The sequence below is a fragment of the Chiroxiphia lanceolata genome, chromosome 2 (assembly GCF_009829145.1).
Source record: "Chiroxiphia lanceolata isolate bChiLan1 chromosome 2, bChiLan1.pri, whole genome shotgun sequence".
Lineage (NCBI taxonomy): Eukaryota > Metazoa > Chordata > Aves > Passeriformes > Pipridae > Chiroxiphia > Chiroxiphia lanceolata.
In genome coordinates this window covers 76,827,338-76,848,008 of record NC_045638.1, presented here as the reverse complement: position 1 = coordinate 76,848,008, position 20,671 = coordinate 76,827,338, and the positions used below count along the sequence as shown (strand labels likewise).

At 35.7% G+C, this 20,671-nt stretch overlaps 1 protein-coding gene across 1 annotated transcript in view; it reads right to left on the bottom strand.

Moving 5' to 3' along the window:
- CWF19L2 (CWF19 like cell cycle control factor 2) overlaps nt 1–20,671 on the bottom strand; it is a 69,020-nt gene that overhangs the window by 32,482 nt on the left and 15,867 nt on the right. The window contains exons 6-10 of the mRNA XM_032680223.1: nt 20,049–20,142; nt 18,767–18,882; nt 17,756–18,474; nt 12,151–12,244; nt 9,332–9,421 (exon numbers count right to left, since the gene is read on the bottom strand). Coding sequence (XP_032536114.1) covers nt 9,332–9,421; nt 12,151–12,244; nt 17,756–18,474; nt 18,767–18,882; nt 20,049–20,142 — 1,113 coding nt within the window. The remainder of the gene's footprint in view (nt 1–9,331; nt 9,422–12,150; nt 12,245–17,755; nt 18,475–18,766; nt 18,883–20,048; nt 20,143–20,671) is intronic.

Below are 20,671 nucleotides of genomic sequence, written 5' to 3'. Positions count from 1 at the left end.
AACATTAGATCCTAACAACATCTGATTTTCCATTTTTTCTTCTCATTTCTACATGCCAACACACTAACATAAAGGCAGTTGAAGAGTATTTTCTGGATCTGAACCACAGAATGAGTGGAGACAGAGACAGGAGGGGGGTAGGGGGCAGTAGATATAACACATACTGAATTCTTTGCGTCAGAACTCTACAGCTGGCAAGGTATTTTGTATTTTATGGGGCTTGGGGTTTTTTTCCCCCTAATTTCAAAGACTCCTGAGTCCTGACACAAAGCATGCAATACTGACCATAACATATTTAGATTTAATTTTCCAGAGAAAAGGAAAAGGCAAAAAATTAATTTTTAGCTTTAGAATACAAAGTACGAAAAAATAGAAGTTGTCCATCAAAGAGAAATTAAAAGGAGCAGACAAAAGGATCAGCTAATTATGGACAGAATGAAAACAAAGTGCAGTCTTATTAGAGACTAATAGTTTAGCATACTAGGAACTGAGATGAATCCAATGGATCCATGACAGGCATGATTATTCAGAAAATTAAAGATGTTATTAGAGGTAAAGACATCCTTCAGAAGTCAGAACCCTGTCTAAACAGAACTGAATTAAAAACACAACATAACAACAGACACTAATTATATTAACATAAAAAGGTAAGGCAAAATTTGATTTTTAGGAGGATCTTACTAACAATAATTACTAAAGCTATTTCTAAACACATCAGAAGCAGAAAGCTTTCTGGTAGAAAACAAAAGACGTTCAAATAGTTATAGCATTATCAGATGAAATTTTAATAATAAATTAATTATTTGCATTCTAAACATAAGACTTTTCTATTCAACAACCTTTAAAAAAAAAAAGAATAAACAGAATAAACTTTATAAATCATCTTTAAACTGAAATATCAGTAAAAGGAGTTCTCAAGCAAGCTGCCATGAAGCAATGATTTTCACTAGGGATCCCATAAATGAATTCCAATATATAATGTCCACATTCTTCCACATGCATTACATCCTTTAAATAGGTCTCAGTACAAAAATAATGGAAAGTGACAAATACGATACAAACCCTTAAAAATGTGCCAAAGGCTGATTTTGGGAATTCCAGGGCAATGTAATGGACAAGCTCACACAAGTATAATAAAAACCCAAATTCCTCTACACTTGAACAAATACAGCATACTGTGACAGAGCCTTTGCAGGAAAAAAGCCATGACTCACAGAAGTAACAGACTTTTCTGAAGGATGTAAAGGAGTGTGGATACCAATCTAACTGCAACAGTTACTTACTGCTCTCATTTTATCTGTTGATATTTTCTTTACACATTTATATATTTGCATTCCTATGAGTATATGACATGGCATATGGTAACTAATACCTATATGGTGATTGGGAAATAATAATTACTCTTTCATAATTATCATCAGATAAATAATACCTCTATTAATATAAATATAACATAGCTTTACAAATATATATTAAAGTACCTGAAATATGATACATATTGTTAAATATTAAAGTTGAAACTGGAGAAGAGGCTTAGCCACTATCCTTGAATCTTGTGATGACTGCTAAACTAACAATATAATTTACAGTCTGAAATGAACAAAAACAGTGTGTATTTCCAGAGTGAGTGAGGAATTGTTTGTTGCCATTAATTAAGGAACATGAATTTTTACTTCAGGCCAATTAAATATGCAAAGTACACAGTTGTTCTCACCAAATGTACAAACCACTATAGAGCGATTAACACCCAACTGAACAAAACAAAGACAGTAAGTCTGGTTTTGAAAGATAAAAGCTTTAAATTAAATACATAAATAAATAAAATGCAGTTCTGAAAAAGATTTTTGAACTCTCCAGAGATGCTGCCTGTTCCATAATCCAGCAGGATGAAGTAGAAAAGCTCTGCCACACTAGGTGCATAGCTTAATTTGAGACACTGCAGTAGATGAACAAAGGGAGTAATCAGGCCAAATATCTCAGATAGGATCTACTCAATTAGAACTGCTTTTTAATGCTCTTAGCTAAAGGGAATAAAATACATTTTAAGAGTCAGTATATTGTGGGATAGGGAACAACCAGAGCCAGAAAAAAACAACCTTTTTTTTTAATTACTGAGCCAACAAAAAGCTGGATGTTGCATGAACTGAGAGCTGTCTGCAAATGTTTACCAGGAGCTACACTCAAGTGGTATACAAGTACAGTATAATGAAGGAATAACAAAGCTCAGCAATAATCTTCAGCAAGGAACAAACTTCCACAACTTTATAGGGAAAAATCAGATGCTGCGCTAAGTACGCGACCTGTTTCCTTTCTCTTACAGTCTATGGCCACTGGAAATTGTTTGAATATTGTCTCTGGAAAAGTCTGTCCTTACGTTATAATATTAACTAAGTGTCTAGAAGGCATCTAGCACTTCTCAGAGTAATGGACACAGCTATTTCTTCCATCCACTGTCTCCCGTTCTTTTCCATTGCTCCCTCCCCTCCCATTTCAATTACCCCTCTGTTAGGTTCTCGGGTTGCGTTCACACACGATCACCACAGTTATCAGAAGGATGATCCATCTGGAAGGAGCAGTTTGCCTCCTTCTGTGCTGGCTATTTGTAAGGGCACCAGGTCTCATCACTGAGGAGCTGATGTAGTCACTACCTGGAGTCCCCATGTACCAGGTTTCAAAGCATTTGAGTTACCCTTCAGGCTCTGACATTTGTTATGAATAATGGCACCGTAACCTTCAAGGTAACGCTTACAAAACCAGTAGGTAGACCATAATCCATAGCAAGATTAAGGTTTGAATCTCACAGCAAGATGAAATTAAAACAGTCCAAAGACTTTCATAGCAGTCCATTGTATAAAAGTTGTGCCTTTCATCTGAGTTTCTTACAGCAGAAAAAAAGCTATAAGAGGAAGGAAAGCAAGAGCAAACTTCTAACTAGGTTAAAAATTTAGTATTTCCAGAAAGACTCAGCGAACATATTAATAAGAATCACTATTACAACTTCAAAAGGTATTAAGCTAATATAGAAATGGGATTTTAAGAAGGTTTTAGAAGATCAGGAAGTCAATCTGCCATATTCAGGATCTTGTACTTAATACAGTGGAGAGAAGCATTAGAAAATCTAATGCAGGCTGTAACACAGAAGTGAACTGTTCTACAGAAGAGTATCAGGTAGTGCTTCATTTGTGTATAAAACATACAACTAAAAAAACCCCAAAACCTCCAAACCATGGAAAAGGATTAAGTCTTTATCCTTTCTCTCCCCCAGTCAGTGAGTGACACATGTTAATAACATGTTATGCAAAAAACTTAATTTGTTCTTACTGATATAAAATCCGTTGCCCGCCAATTCTTTGTTCTTATATTATGAAAAGCGTATTTTAGCAAAACTGTGTATTACTCAAAATAAACAACATGACCTTCTTATTAATCTCCTCTTTATAAAATGTGTCCAATCATCCCTGCATTCAAAAATCTTTCTATTTGCACTGAATATTTATTTTCCTAGAGCATCTCTACGATAGGGTGATCAGAATAACATCTTGTAAGTAGAATGGACACACACACAAACCTCAAATCGAATTCAGTAGGACTCATCCTGCCAGCCTGAGGAAGTAAGGCTGGAACCAATAATACGTAACTTATAATGAGCCTGTCCAGTGATGCCTCCAGTAATGGGGACAACTAAAGCAATTAAGTCTAACTTAACAGTAATACTGGATATCAGGAAGCAACATAACCTTGCAAATACAACTTCAAAAAAACCATCTAAAGATGAAGTTTGATATTTGAAATTGCTAGCTACACTTGAAATGGTTAGACACTTAGCCATACCATCAGTGAGCCACTGTAGGTATGAGATGCAAGAAAACTTGAAAAAAAAAAAAGTAAAGACTAGATGGCTCTAGACAGCAGTAAAAATATACAGAAATTTAACATGGTGTTAGGAGAAAAACAGAGCCAGAAAAAATGATGCCATCAGCTACAAGTGCTGCATGGCATTTGGATACGGCTGCTGCCTCTGGTGTCAAAGCATATTTCCAAGCTTTTGTATTGTCAGTTTGAACTCTACAAAGTTTTATCCACCCTGCCCTTTCATACTTTTTACGTGTACTGAAACCATAAGCTGTTTTACATCATTTATTGATACAATTTCTCCAATACTTTTTAATTGCAAAAGCCAATTTCCTATAAATTACATTCAGGAAGCTAAACCACTTCGTCTTAATATGTTTTTGTCTTATGAATAATTGTGTAATCTTCTCTTACTGACATCAACAAGAGTGTCCAGGAAATACACTCACCAATAACTGCATATACCTACTATTTTTAAAAAGTATGCACTAATGATATTAAAGCTGTTCTGCAGCAGTATACCCACGTCATTATTCCCTGTTCCAGTTAGAGCTAGTCAACTCCACATGGAAAACATAAACTTTTGCTGAAGAAAGAATGGCACAGCCATCTTGCACACAAGATTCAAGTGTGATGGAACACCAGGAATCAGACATTATGAGCTAAAAACATCTAAGAGTAAACAGACCATGAGCCATCTGTTGCTGTATCTCCCCACCATCTGAAGTTCCAAATAAAATCAGAGATTTTTATTGTGCATTTAGTGAGGGTCATTAATCCCCATCTTTCTAGTTTTTATAGAATGATCTAACTATACTTTCTTGCAAAGCAGTTTTAAATAGTTTTTAAAGGATTCTTTATATATTGTAAGTCTATAAGCATTACTTCAACTGTATTTAAGTTTTGCATTGGTTAAGTCAGAATGAAAAGCCGCTCAACCATGTGTTATTAAAATATATTATAGGTAAATTTTGACAACCAAATATTTTTATTGCAGAAAAACATCTGTGTTTATAGTGACAATTCCTAAACCTAAAATTAAATATCCTGGCATACCTGCAATTTTGAATGTTAATTTTCAGGGTGATTTGGTTTTGCCTTTTTTTGTGTGTTTGTTTAGCTTTGGTTAGGGATTTTTTAAAATTAAAAAAAACCCTTGCAACAAAAGCACTGATTAGTTTCCTTCTTTCTTTCACCTCCTACTCCAAAGTATTAATGACCATTTAAATTTTACATGTATACACACATATATACAAACACACATGTACACACACCCCCCACTGAACTCTCTTTTTCCAAGGAATCATTGTCATCCTTAAGCTATTTGTGAAAAGGTCATTCTTGAAAACAAGGACATTATCTGCGCTGCAATTGGTTTCTCCGGATAAAGATCCAGCATGTTCCATCCTGTGTCTCCTAATGAAGAACTGTACGTAATGGTATGCAACAGATGTAATTTTTATTATAAATAGGATTTGAGATATAAGCCAAACTGTTGTATTGTTTCCTTATTGAAAAATAGTGTTAGCTCTTCAAAAAGAATTTTTAAAAAATCATATATACTGAGCTAGCTTCCTTAGAATTCTCCCTCAGGTTGGATTCTAATGCATCTCAGGGATCCAAATTAAATATCGGACCTTCAATACATCAAAATTTGTGTTCAGATAAGACATGTTGGAAACCTAATCATCTTTATACTCAAAAAGCATAATAAATAAAAATAGCAGAAGCATTTGAAGTACGTGAAGCTCTTAATATTATGAAGGCTTTCACTAAAAGACAAGCCCTACTTATGCCATAAAACTTGCTAAATTAACTTTTCCTTGCACTATAGATTTTCTCCACCTGAGATGTACAAGCAATGGACTGGAGACTGTTATTCTTACAGATGCAACAGGTAGCCTAGAAAGAGTTTTCTCTTTTAAAGAAGCATCATATCAGTGAGATGCCTCCAGTAAAGTGAAATGCTGTGCCTGCCAAAATTCAAGACAATTGCCTACAGATCTCTTCTATGCTCAAGAGGCATATCAGAAACACTACATACTCTTCAGTAGAAAAACTTTAAATTTTTTTTCTGATTTTTTTCCTCTATCTTGAGAAATACATTTGAGAGAGAGTGTATACATATATATATATCTATCTATATATATATATATATCTCTTTCAATCACTATTTTATTCCCTATGCTTTAAATATATTTATTAAATCAATCATACTAGACCAAGGGCTGACAGACTTCCATAGAAAACTCAGTTATTCAAACAAAGATTTGCTATGCTGAAATAATTCATATTTTCCCTACATATTCTCAAAAGCATGAAAAAAAAAGCCAGTATTTGTTTCCATTTTTCAGAATTCTCTTCTTTTAAATAGTCCGTGACACCATGATAGTATATCCTCTACCATGCTATTTTGCTCAAAGTACCACCTTCTAGCTTTCATTTAATTTTGTATTGATTTTGTATTTTGAATGCAATTCATCATTATTGAGAGCTGTCTCTAGCATTTGCTCAGCAGACACTGCTTTCTGTTTCCTGCATACTAATTAAGTGCTATGGAACACAGAAACAGACTTAGGGTTGAGAAGCTTTTTTCTAAACCATACTTCATTTAGGACTGAAAACAGTTTTAAAAGATGCATACTCTTATATACTATATTCATTCACCATCATGCTGTTGGACTAGGTGACCACTCTAAGTCCCTTTCAACTGATATATTCTATATTCTGCCTCCCTCATTTAAGTTTTTACCTCCCAATTTTTGTACTACCAAAAACCACTGCAAATTATGTGCCGTGAAGGAGTGCTAATGTTTCAGCTATATTTTGTTAAATAAAAAGACTCAACAAAAGCACAAGTTACATCAGTTGTGATTAGTACTGACACATGGCAGAGGTGGCATCCTCATAACTAATGTATTCAAATCTAGAATTGTGTAGCACTCTCAGGTAACAGAAATATCAACTGTACTTGAGAGGTAAACTATGAACACATGAAAGTTATTTTCTAAATGCTGAAGTCTCCACAATTTTCTGCTGTGTCCTTACATTCACTAAGTATTCATTTTCATCACCTACCCTTACTCAGAAACACAGCAGCCTTCTCTTTACACAGTTTCCCTAGGGCTCAGTCAAAATGTCCATGATAAAGTAGACATAAGCATCTCAAAATAAGCATCATTCTATAACAAATGAAATCAAAAGTTTTTTCATTTCCATAGACTCTGCAGGTTACCTCCTGCTCCAACTTAAAGAAAAACAAACACAATCTACATTTTAATTAATAATTTTAGAAGAATCTTTGCATGTGCACTCACTGCATATGTATACACATGACTGAAGTATTTAAGTACAATATCCATCAAGACCCCTAATTTCATTAATAGATACTTTACTCGTTTTTGAAAACTGTACTTCAAAACCATATTTTTGGGGTTGCTTGGGGTAAAATTCCTGTCTAAGTCAAAAAAACTACAAAACTAGTCACTAAGTCACACTGTAAAAGATAGATTTGCCTTTAGTTTCACTTACAAACAAAAATAAATAAATAAAACCAGGATTTAAGCTAACACTTCACAGTCCCTTAAGTCTATAGTTTCTTGATCACCTTGAGGCAGAATAAACCAGCACCACTGCCAAAAGAATTGATCCTGCCCTCTGTACCAACTCCAGCCACTCATATACCCCCCTACATGTGCCTTCACTCAGTCCCACAGTGAACTGAATTGGGAAATTGATCCATGTCCAATTAATCAAAAAGAAAAAACCTTCCTAGGGAGATGCATTCAAAATTGCCTTCACTGCTTCCTGATTTATCTTCCCAGTTCTCTCAACAGAAATTAAAATAAGGCAAAGCCACATTTCAGGACCTCCTAGCATGACATTGGCCATGCAGCTCCAAGGAAGCAGAGAGAGACCTGCCTGAAACATGTTTGTTATTGGTAGTGGAGGCAAAGCTATCAGACTTTGGGATCTATGGGACATCCATCTGGAAAACCATTTCTGTGAAAACTGCTTCAGGTATCCCACTTGTAATACATCTGTCCGAACTGGCTGAGTCTGTCAGTTGGGTGGTCAATGCTATGGAAAGGCTGATTCCTACAGAATCAAACAGTCCTTCACAAATCAGCTTCTCTTCTGTTATGAGATGGTTTCTGAACATCTGGGCTGTTTAGACACACAGTGTGATATAGCTGGCCCTTGATACACAGGAGTACCAAGTACATTCTGCTTGTGATCCAGCAATCCAAAAGTTGGAAGCTGTAAAACCAGTAAGACTACCCTGGCACTATCACAAAGACAGGACTTAGGACAGAGTAACTGACAGCTCTGCTGGACTGCTCATCCTCCTGCTGGACTGCTCATCCTCAAAAGCCATGTAATATAGGCCAGAAGAAGCCAGGAAACAAGCACAGGTAAGGCATATTCAAAAATATTTATATTTGGTACTTTTGAAATGACTACATACTATTAGTTTGAAATATGTTTTAATTTAATTGAGATAAAAATCAGACTTTGGTTAAGACCAGGGCTGACCAAAACTGTTATTCTTGACTCAGTTTCTAAGAAACAGGTGTCCACCAATTTTTGAGGCCCACCCATAACACTCTCTCTACTTTCCAATTTTAAAATCTGAATGGATTTTTCCTATGTAATTACACAAATCCAATCTGCTTTATGCAGGTTTTTTTATACATATACATGAAAAACATGCCCAAGAATTGCACTGCAATGAAGCAGTCTATCTACACAGAGCTTTTGTATCTTTAAATTCTTGTGAATTCAAAGTCTGAGACTTTAATCCTATTGCCACAAGGTAGTCAGCAAGAGGCCACACATTAACTTCCAGTGCAGTTTGCCTTCTAAAGACTGGAGAAATACTGGTCAACGTATGAGGTCTGACATGAAGCCTTTTAGAAAAGAAAAAAATTAGTGGCTTTTCAAACTCAGATCACTTGCAGATGAATTTTCATTGTGGGATTGGGGTCAAATTAAACAAGAACATTAGTTCATGGCTAAAGTTTTGTCTCCATCATAAAGACAGAACTCATAACTTGAGATATTAACCATATTTCCTTGTAGCTGTATCAGTGTTGGTATGGAAGATGCTTACTATCTGTTTCTTGAATACCACCCTTCAAAAGGAGTTACATGTAAAATGCCAGCTTCTTCAGAGGCATTACAGTTATTTAACAGCCAGTACAGTCAACAACACAACACATAGCAGTTTCATTTTTAATGGAAGATACATATCCTTGCTGAAAAAATTATTACCAGTAAAAAAATCCCATAGAAGTGGATAAGGTACAATGGAAATAGTTTTGTTTGTCAACAAAAGGCACAATTTAATTTGAACAGTAACTCACCTGAAGTCATATTTTCTAATTTTCCTAAGTACATCTGATCTTCTCTAATTCAATTGCTACGTGTATCATATCACTGTTTTAGTGCAAAAAAAAAAGAATATTTTCCCCCTTACCTCTTTGCCAGCCTTTGCTGGAATCTGTCTTTGAGTCTCTCTCAACTTGCGAGCATTGTCAAGTTCTGCCTGAAGTTTTGAAGCCAATTCCTTCAAAGAAAGTGATTATACTCCATTAGTTTAACCATCTGAAACTTTTAAGAGACCTTTATATCGGAATTAACTATTCATTCCATTTTTTTGTGTTTTGAAATTATTTTTTAAACTCTAATGACACAAAAGACTAAATAAGACATGTCAATACAATTTACACAACTCTTTACTGGATAAAAAATTTAAAAAAAATGTTCAGAATAAAAGTATCATGAATTGCCATAAAAAGAGCAGAAAAAGTATCCTTAAACATTAGTACCTTATACTAAGAAATGCTTTTTTTTATTAATAAATGTTAAGCATAAATATTACTTTATGTATAGAAAGCTAAATATGGAAGCTCGAACACATCAGGTGTATAACCTTTCCAGGTTATCCTACGTATCCTTTTATTTTTTTTATATATACACACATACACATTTATACACACACATGCAAGCAATGGGTCTAGGGAAAAATCTCTCAGACATTTTTGCAATGCAGTTTCACATCTCCCCACACTGCATGTCCAACCTTTGCACTTAAGACCTTATTTTGAGTATTAAAATGCACAAAAGGTGAAATATGAGAACCGTTTACAATCTTGTGCGAATTGTTTCTGATGGTCCTGCTCCCTCAACCATCTGTTTATTAAATAAATACAAGTATTTTAGAATATAGACTGCTAAGAATTGCCAGGTGGCAACCTATCAACCTACATGAAATAGAACCACTTATACTCTGATCCCTTTGCCAGTTCCATTGACTGGACTCCAACAAGCATGCCCATACTTGCCGCCCCAAAACTAAGTCATTTGGTCAACACCAAGTAGCAAGTCAGTACAAAAACAGATTCAGAATTCATTTGTCGCACACACTGTCAACCTTGAGCTCCAGCCACGCTGTTACATAACCACTTGTTCTGGTGGGTGGGGATGAACTTGTTTAAACAAGTTGCATTTTCAATCTGATCAGAGGAAGACCATGAACAATATTTAAAACAAAACAAGGCAAGGATTAGGTTTTTTTATTATTTATACTGTTGTTATACTCTCCCTGCAGAACACCTGTATATTTTTTGTCAAATTACTCATATTCAGTTACTGTCAGGTGGGACACCCCCTCCCCCAACATTTGCACCCAAGCTTCTGTTTGGGCAATACTATTGAAGCTAAGCAGAAAGGGAAGAAAAAAAGTCTACAAATTTTGCTGATCTCCATGAAGGTCTTTGGAAAACTTTCCCCTCCCCAGCACTTTTGCAACTAGTGTATAGATAGCTTCAACCATTTTCCCTTGTAGGAAAATGTCTTACATAATAAAGTAATATCTTAAATGACTACACCAGTACCTCACAAACCTATCACATAATTACATTCATAAATATATTTTTCTTCAGTAGTGTATTTTCTTAATATTAACTAGGAAAACTACAGATTAAAACATGGAGATAGCTATTTAAATCATTAACACTCATTATATCTTAGTAGGAAATACCTTGCTTGAAGTTACTTGTAATTCATGTTTGAAGCTAATAAGATTTCAAATGGACAGGATTTCTAGAAAAGGTATAGCTGTTGAAATATTGTAAAGCTACATACACACATCTATGCCTACAGTCTGTGGGAAAAGAATTCATAATATAAAACTGGTTTGAAAAGAAAATGTTTATAAAATATGGACAGCATGTCCTAATCTAGCAATAACGCCAAAACATCCTAAAACTTCCCACAAATCAATGAATCAATAGTTCTCAGGGAATACTAATTTAGCTGTTGAAGTCATACTTACTTATTACTTCTTTGTGATGCAGATTTGGTGCAAATATTGCGACACGAGAGGCAAACTAAACAAGTGCAGTAAAAATTAATCTTAAAAAGAAAGATACAGAGGCCCACAGTGATAGGATTTGCTTCTAAAAACTAAGAAAAAAGTTTCTTAAGAGCAGCTATTCAGAGCAAGCACTTAAAAACTAACAGACTACTACCTTTTTATAACTGAAACTTCCAGACAGTACTACTGAATGGAATTAACTCATTATAGCCATGCTTAGTGTAATAAAAAATATATATATGTAGGTACTTCCAGAGTTTAGAGTGTTCCGAAAGGGTGAAATTCTTGATCCTTCAGGATCAGCTTGCTGAATGAAACAAGCCTCCTAAAGCAACACTAAACATGAGACTCGGTGTCATTCAGGGCAGGCATTTTGTGGAGCTGACCACAAAACATTGTTTGAAACAACTACAGTTGTTCTCAATGCTGAGCTGGATGCAATGGCCTATGCAGTTCCTTTCAGTTTTATATCTCCATACCATAATTAATAAGCATGCTTATAGAGCAGAGCCATGAACCACAAGGACCTACTTGTGACAAAGCTGATGAAACAAGAAAAGCTCCAGAAACTGTCTACCTTGTAACACAGACAGGGAGCTCTGTAGTTTTCACCTGCTCCCTTTCTAATAAAAAGATATAAAATACCATAAAAAAGGCAGAGAACAATTGGGTTTGGGTATGCTGCTTATCCTACAAAGCCTAGGGATCTGAATCCTCTACTCTAGTCTATAAACCATTGCATTTAAAGCAAAAGTTACTGTAAAAGCAGTATCTTCAAACCCTACCAAATTCTGTAGGTCTTTATTACCTTGAATCAATACCCTTTAAAAAAAAAAAAAAGAAACCAAAACAATTAAAGCACTGTGAGCTCTAAGGAAAAATTGCAGTAAATCATGACAGTTTTTCAAAGACATTACCATGTCTCCCATGAGTTCTGCTTTCACGATCCTCGCTCCCAGTCTGTTCATCTCCTCTTCACTAAGGACCAGAGGCGGCTCATCCTTTGATGATCTGTAAAACACCAGCTGCACTAAACCCACAGAAAAACACTGCAGTATTCACCCGTGTAATTAAATATTATTTGCCTACTATACTGGTACATATGCTCCTACTGTCAAAATAATTGAAAACAACATATAAAAATGTATTTGCAGTCAGAAGTTGCCAAGGACTCTGAAGCCAAAGAGCTTGAATAAAATTTTTATGAAGCTTGTTTCCGTTTACTTTTGAGATCAATTAAAATGAAAAGAACTATCTACGAACATTTTCCCAGCACGAAAAAACAGTCAAAGAGACAGTAGCAGGTATAAGCAGGCAAAAAGTAAGGGAAAAAGGAACAGAAAGTTATTTCAACCCATTCTAATTCTCTTTTCTGGCTTTGGCCATGCTTTTACTTCTCAGTAAAACTGCCCTTTTCTGAGTTGTTTTCCTGTTAGCCAAAGTGGCCTTCCATCTCTTGAAAACTACTTATTTTCCCATACTTATCTGCTCTCAGTACAATCTCTGCTTCTGAACATGTTATGGCTGGTACAGTAGAGTTTCCATGGAAAATTAACTGGTAGCATTTTAAAAATAAGAAGTATCTCAGGAAGCCACAGCTAGTAATAAACAGAATTGTATTTTAATTTTAATATTAAAAGGTCAGCATAGGAGTTCTTATAAATAAATAAAGTTCTCTAAGAAATATTGCAAAGAGGCATCAAACAAGTTTGGCTCTTGTTCTCTAACTCTAGGAAAGACTAAAACCAACTAATTCTAAAAGTAAAACATCTAACACAAAAGAGACATAAGAATACAGTTATGATATTTGTTCCTGCTATTAGAAAGAGAATTCACCCACTTCTTGATATAGTTAAACCCTGTCAGATTTGAAGAATGGGAAAACTTGAAGATGGTGTCATCTTTAACTGCCAGGTCTCCCCAGTCCTGAGAAAATTACCAAAGTTGCTTTTCTTTGTTTTCAGAACTCAAAAACTCAGCAAAATATACCTTAACTTCACCAGGAACAAAACCCTCGAAGCTTACCTTCTCACTTTTCCTTAACTTATATTTTTCAATACCGAGGAAACTATTTAAATAAAGGGAAGAAAGGTGTTTATTACTTCATATATGCTTTTTTTAAGGTGCTAGGGCTTGAGTCATTGTCTGAACTTTTTGAGACTTGAGAAATTGTTTTGATTTGCTTTTTATCTTGTCTCAAATTAAACTTTGAAGCAGTCCCATTATTAAGTGTGACTTCCAGCAAACACTAGCTGATGGACTTTTCCTCTGGGGAGATCCCTTGGACATCCAATCAGCACTTTTAATTAATCTGTGTCATACTACTGTCCAAAACACTTTGATTTATAGGTTGAAGAAACTTCCTCTGTGCTTTAGAAGAGATAAAACTTAAGAGCTATATTTTCAGCATGAGAGCTAAAGAACTGAACCAGAAACACCTTTTAATTCAAGCCTTCACCTGAAAGAAGATTTACTTCTTGTAACTGACTGACACCACCACTGAAAAAGGACACGTATTACAAGTCTTGAAACTTGCGGAAACCAGTAAGAAAAAAAAAGCAGCAGTTTATCAATTATTTCCAACAGATAACTACTGCACATATTGAAACCTGAAATGTTCCAAAAGCCAGAATTTTCTACAACATTCTATGAAAAAAAAAAAGACAATTCTCACTGAATGGAATAGGAAGACAGGTCATTTGGTATTTCAAACACACAAAATCTCTGAAGTTAAGAGTCAGCTTAAAGGAACTTGGAAATAAGTTAAATCAGTAAGCAAGGGTTATATGGTTTTCCAAGCCTAAGTAATCTCCACTTTACTAATACGTCAGCTCAGTAATTGTATTGGCTAAGAAATACAATTAAAATATCAAAGAAGATGTGCAATTAGATTTAATAGTACTAAAACAGAAAACACATGCAAAAGAAAATATCAGCTAAACAGTTCCTATGCTTATTCCTCTTTTGTGAGGAAAAGAATTATCACTTCTATCATAATAATTGAATTTTTTCAACTTGAATAAGCAAACCGCTTCCGTACACAATTTCATTTCCCAAAATCTCCAGCTTTGTCCAGTTACAATTAGCATTGCACTTACTACATGTGGCAACCAAAAGCTAAAAGGTACAGTTTTTTGTACTTGTAATTAAAAAAAAAAAGTGAATCACCATTACTGAACATAGGAAAAAAAAAAAAGACTAATAGTGCAGCTGCTTCTTTGAAGAAAACAATACTGAGGTAATGGTATCAAAAATTACATGTTCTACTAGGTCTGGCTAGGATGGAATTTACATTTTCCATAGCATTGTGGTGGTGAACTTGCCAACTCTCCAGTTTGCAAAGCTTGGAGGACCATGGTGGAAAGCTGACAAGGGGGCCTGGGCCAAAATTCTCCCCTCCTTGAGGATCAACTCTTGCCCACCGAGGAACTCCAAGACATCTGAAGTATTTCACTGAACTCGAGGAACCCTTAAAACACATACTTTCATGCATTTATATACATATATCTTTATAGATTTATACACATATATCCCTATAAAATATCTCTTTCTGTCTGCGTGCATGTGTGTATGAATTGATTTAAATACCCTACAGACAGTATAGGATGAAGGTTGTCATCTCAGATCTATAATTAAGTCACTGTTGTGATTGTAGCAAATCATATTGACTCACTTCATAAATGTTAAATTAGTCAATGATTAAGTACTGTTAAAATCTTCTGATCCATCTTAAAACTGTGAACAAAGCTCAGACTGCTGCTGTATCAGAAGTCATGTAAAAATTTCATCTGTGGTGAACTGATACTTCTACAACATCGTACTAGGATCACCTTTTGCTGAAATCTTGGACAGTGGTTCTTTAGGTGATCCTAACTGATTACAGATGTAATCCTTTAGATATAAACCGCTCATCAAGTCTGAGACTACGATTGGACCTAGCCACACCCAATCTCCATCAGGAGTTTAGAAGGCAAGGGAGTGTTCACTCAAAACCTCATGACACAATGGGATGGTCTCCCTTACCCTTTTGTGTCTTCAGTCTCTGTGTAAATCATTCTAAATCAATTTTCTCTCAATTTTCCTTTGTATGTTTCACTCATGTAGTAAATAACAGAGTGAACCTTATCACCAAACTTCGTTAAGTCACATTTCTGTAGATTCATATTAAAACCATTTTGGCAAATACCTTTGATGGTGATTCTTTGAGCAACCCTAAACCACTCATTCATGACCAGCAGCCTGTATGGTGCTGTGGTTTGGACTTAACTGGTGACAGTGTTGGTAACACACTGCTGTTTTGGTTGTTGTTGAACAGTGCTTACTCAGCCTCAAGGCTTTCTCGGGGTCTCACTGTGCACTCCCAGCAAGCAGGATGGGGTGAGCAGAGGCTTGGGAGGGTCACAGCCAGGACAGCCAACCCAAACCGGCCAAAGGGCTATTCCATGCCACGTACCATCACGCTCAGGGGAAAAAAGGTTGGAGAGCGCATTCTTTACAAAACAGTTACTGTTCAAAGACCGGCTGGGCTGCTCATGGGAGGTGGTGAGTGACTGACTGCCTTTGCATCACATGTTGCTGCCCCTTTCCTTCACTTGTTACACTGCCTTTATTCAATAAGGAGTTTTTCTCCCCTTTGCTCTTCTGATTCCCTCTGCAGAATGGAGAACAAGCAAGCAGCTGGGTACCTGCTTAGCTGCTTGCTGGGGGTCAACGCACCACACACACAGAGCAACAACCAGCTCCACACCTTCCCCCTCACCCCCCACCCCCATTCCTACCCCTCAAGACAGGTGGAAAACAACTGTGGATTGTGGAGACCTTCTACCTGAATATGCACAAATCAGGACTCAAGAGCAGTGGAAGTCTCACAGGCTTCAGTTCAGAAGCACCATGAATCATTCTAATGAGAAGTTTACAAAGTACATTTAACTGGTAAAACCCAGACACTTCAGGGCAATAACTATTTGGGCGATAAATAGGAAAACAAAGAGGATTGCTAAATTTGAATGTCTAATAATGTCTCATACATTACAGGTTTAATGCTACAAGACCTTTTTTCAGAGTAACTAAAACAGGTATAAAAATTTATTTCTCATTTTCCAGCAAAATAGCACCTAGGCAAACACTAAAATACACAATAAAACAAGAGATGACAAACATTTATGAATGGAATTTCCCATAGTATGCAAAACTATTCATGTTAGAATTTGGAACTACTTCTGCCATTACATATATTCAGGCTCATGCTTTTAAAAAAAAATTAGATTAAGTGAACATCACGCAAGTAATTTATATTCTTGCTATTAATGAAAATTTAAATTTCATTGGCTTCTATCAAAGTATAGCAAGCTAAATCTGGAAAAAATACCCAATATATATAAATAAAGAACTGTGTAGACTAGGATGCCTGCTGCTGGTAACTCATGCAGGACTCATTCATGTACATTTTTTCTTTGGAAACAGACAGTGAGGTATCTGCAAGTACTACACATAGGGACAATTATAAATACAATAAACAATTTTAAGGTATCTTCTTATTAGAATCCAATAAATAATTAAAAGTAAATTCATAACCCCACTATAAGAAGTTTTCTGCACATAACTGACATAAGCATACAAGAAAGAAAGAATTACATTTGGTCATATTTCATCAAATGTTGGTTTTAACTAAATCATACCATTCTTCTTACATACTCCAATCAAGACTATTTACTTGTCCAGCTTTCCCAAACAATTAATTAAAACCACCCTGACACTAACATACTTTTGCACACGCCCACATATTATTGCAAAGATCTGAAGGAAAGCTTTCACAGTAATAACCACCCCCTAGACAAATCACTGGGAGAACCAGCAAGCTGCTAATACTGGAGAACAGGAGGCCTTGAGCAGAGCAAAAGGTCAGTTCTCTACAACTTACTTTTCTGACCACTTCTCCTTACTACTCTTTGCTGTCTTTCACTAAAGCAAGTCAGGAAAAATTAAATTCCTACTGCCTATTAGTTTATGTTTCCCTTCCCACTCCTATTAATCCTTCCTCTTTTCCACACAAAATGCATGTTCTAATCAATACCTTCTATTTTTCTCTACTTAAGCATGTGAATTCATCTCACAGGTGGAAAACCTATCCCTGCTGTATTAATTATTTCAGGTTTTAGTCAGCATTTTGTAACATTTCAAGTTTGTCTTTTATAAATTCATCGACAGTAAGATATTGTTTTGCAGGTTTTTTTCCTAAGAGGCCAGTTTTAATGCAGTGTGAACTAACATTAGAAACAAGCAGAAAATAATCTAGCATTAGCAATTCTCAAATAAGCTGAGGAGACAGGACAAGTAAGGAGTGTTCATTACTTCTGCACTGGTCTATTGTAGCTGCCCTCAGCTGGAGGCTAGACTCCTCCAAACTAAAGAGATCTGATAGGATCAGTTCTCATACTGCCACAAAGAAGGTAAGAGTTTCTGGTATACTTTGCCATGAAAAATACGGCAAAGAAGAAACAAGTAAAGAAGTTCATAAAATACCTAGAGCATGATGTTTTACTGTCAGATAACGTCTGTTTCTTCTCAGAGATATCTCTTGGGTACTCCTGTCGCAACTTCTCTTTTTCATCACTTGGAGTTCTTTCCCAACTATTGCCATCAGTTTGTTCCCTAGTACCTGATGATTTTTGATCAGATAGTGATTTCTCACGGTTATCTTCGCGGTGTGTTTTGGTCCACACGGCAGTATCCTCTTCAGGTTTCTGGAAACGGCTGCTCAAAGAGCTATGAACAGGCAGTCTGGAAGAGGACTGCTCCGACTTGTAGTGTCTAGGTGCACTGTAAGATGATGAATCATCTTCAGAGGGTTTCAAAAATTTGTGTTTCATATTGCTTAAAGATGAACCCTTTTCCTGATTTCGTTTTTCACTGGAGTATTTTTCTCCTTTGGAGCTGTAGCCCCTTAATAGGGAGTCCATGCTCCTGTGTCCACATTCTTGGTCTCTTCTTGACATACATCTTTTGTAATCTTTGTCCTCTTGTGCCCATCCCTTGCCATCCTTCTCCCTAGTATGGCCCTCAAACGTGTTCCTGTTTCTATCATCCACATCTCGTGTCGCCTTTTCAATATGCTGTTCTTTCTTCTCTCTCTCACTTTCTGAATAGTCAGTTTTCCTCCACCTTCCACTTCTTTGATAATTTTCCTTTCTGGATGCAGCTTTTTCAGCTTCTTCTAATCGTGACTGAAATATCTCCACTGACTATAAAAAAGAATAAAAAAGTCATGACACTTTAAAGACCATGTGGTATTGTTTAAATATTTTAAATCTGCTGTAGGATCCCATATAATAAAAAAAAAATTAACAAAACAAAATGCATAAAAGGCTGGGTAGCTTTAAACTCTTCGTCACTTGAGAGAAGCTTCAAGAGGCTGTTTTTTCCTGCTTCTTTCCTTAGGTCTTACACTACACATTAAGTACTTGTGCCTTTTTATGAAAGTAATCTTTTCCAAGCATCTATTAGTATGAAGAAAATTTAATTGAAGATCCTCACCCCATATCTCTCAGCTACAATTTCCTCAAAATTTCGTTTCTCTCTCTCAGCCTGCTCTTTCATCCTTTGGTATGATTTTCGCAGCCAACTTAATCCAGCATCTTCTACCACTGTAACTAAAGTAGAAAACAATGAGAGGTCACAGTTTTAAATATCAAGTAATTATTCCTATTTTACCTTACTCTGTATGTGACACCAAACCTTCACCTAAACTTAATGTAAAAATTGAAGGGGGTGCAAATGAAAAACAGAATTAATATAATAACACAGTTACATGTTTTCATAAGTTAATACTGGTTATACCTCAGCAATACCACAGATTTAATTTAAGCTTCTCTACTTTATCATAGAACACAACAAGCAGTTTCCAAGACAGGACTAGTATAAGAGAAGTTATGGGGTTTTTTAATGACATTAAAGAGCTTTCTCATTGTTTCCACTTTCTGTGTCCGTTCTTTGGCATACCCCTTATACAGAAACAAGTGGATTCTCCTTCTCAGAAAATGAATGAGTAACCAATTGCTTTCCATTTGAGAAGCTAGCAGAGGTCTTAACATTCTGAACACACACTCACTGATGCCTGTCACCTCTTACAGGTCACTGATCTCTGCGACTCCTAAAGTAGGCATGAGGCTAATGGTTTGCAGGACAGACTGTCTATGGGGAAAGGCTCACAAAAAGCCACAGACCCCACTCTTCCCTGTTGACAGAATACAAGGACCCCTTCTTATCACATAAGAAATGCTTAATGACATCATGAAAAATGTTTTTCTAACTGCGCTTGCTGGAAATAGGCAGGATAACTCTGGGGTAAGGAAAGCAGAGAAAAGGTTACAGAAGTCGTATTTTTCATAAACCGCATCTGTAATGTATTTCATTTTAATGTGACTCAGTCTTCTGTGGGTGAATATTTTAAAACAGTAATTTGTGTAATGGAATGAAAGGAACCAAATGAGTCGACAACAATCTATCTTGTCTTGGTTAAATCACGCTTTCCTTTAATTAGTTCAAAATGGAGAATTTCGGTAAAGATATTGAAGGTCAAACCACTCAAGATTAAAAACCAGTGAACAAACAACAAACAACATACTATAATATGAACCCAATATTCACTACTGAATTTCCATCCAAATTTTACTTTATTACATTATTATTGTTATTTTTAATAATATATATATAATCCATAAAGCATTTACAAAAACATTAGCAGTAACTTGTTAGCAACATAGAGATCAGAAACTGCAGTAGAAATTTAAGAATATTACCAAAAGTTGCTGTTTACCTTTCTTAACTGAAGCTTCTTCATCCTTCTCTGGTGGCAAACCTGTACCACCATCTTTCCAATAGGGATTAAGTTCTCTCTCAGACAGCATGGCCTAAAACAGAAATAATTTTAATATGTACATAGTATATGGCTTGTATTTTCTAGAATACCTAATAAATTTTGTGAGACTTGTGTGTGAAGTCTATGTTATATCATCAGTTCACCCCCAACACTGGCATGCTGTATGCATCCGTTATACAGATTGTTTTGGGTATCAAAGAAAGAACAGAGACTGGTGCAGAAAACACAAGAGTATAAACCTGCATGGACAGCAAGGAGTTGGGTGGGAGAGTCTATAAGAATCATACTCTTCCAGGATTAAGCATACATATAAATTGTCATTAACCATATATAATACATGCTGACATTCTGATGATTTAAGATCTCCACATTAAATGGTCCTTCAACAGCTCAGAAATAATGTTCAGTAAAAAAATTATGTGGAGAAAAAAAACAAAAAAAGATTAATCTCTTCTCAAAAGACAATAACCAAAGCACCACATACTACACAATAACAGCACTCCAGGTCAATCTGGTTCCCAAACACAACTAACTGGAACACTTAACAGCAACAAAGGACT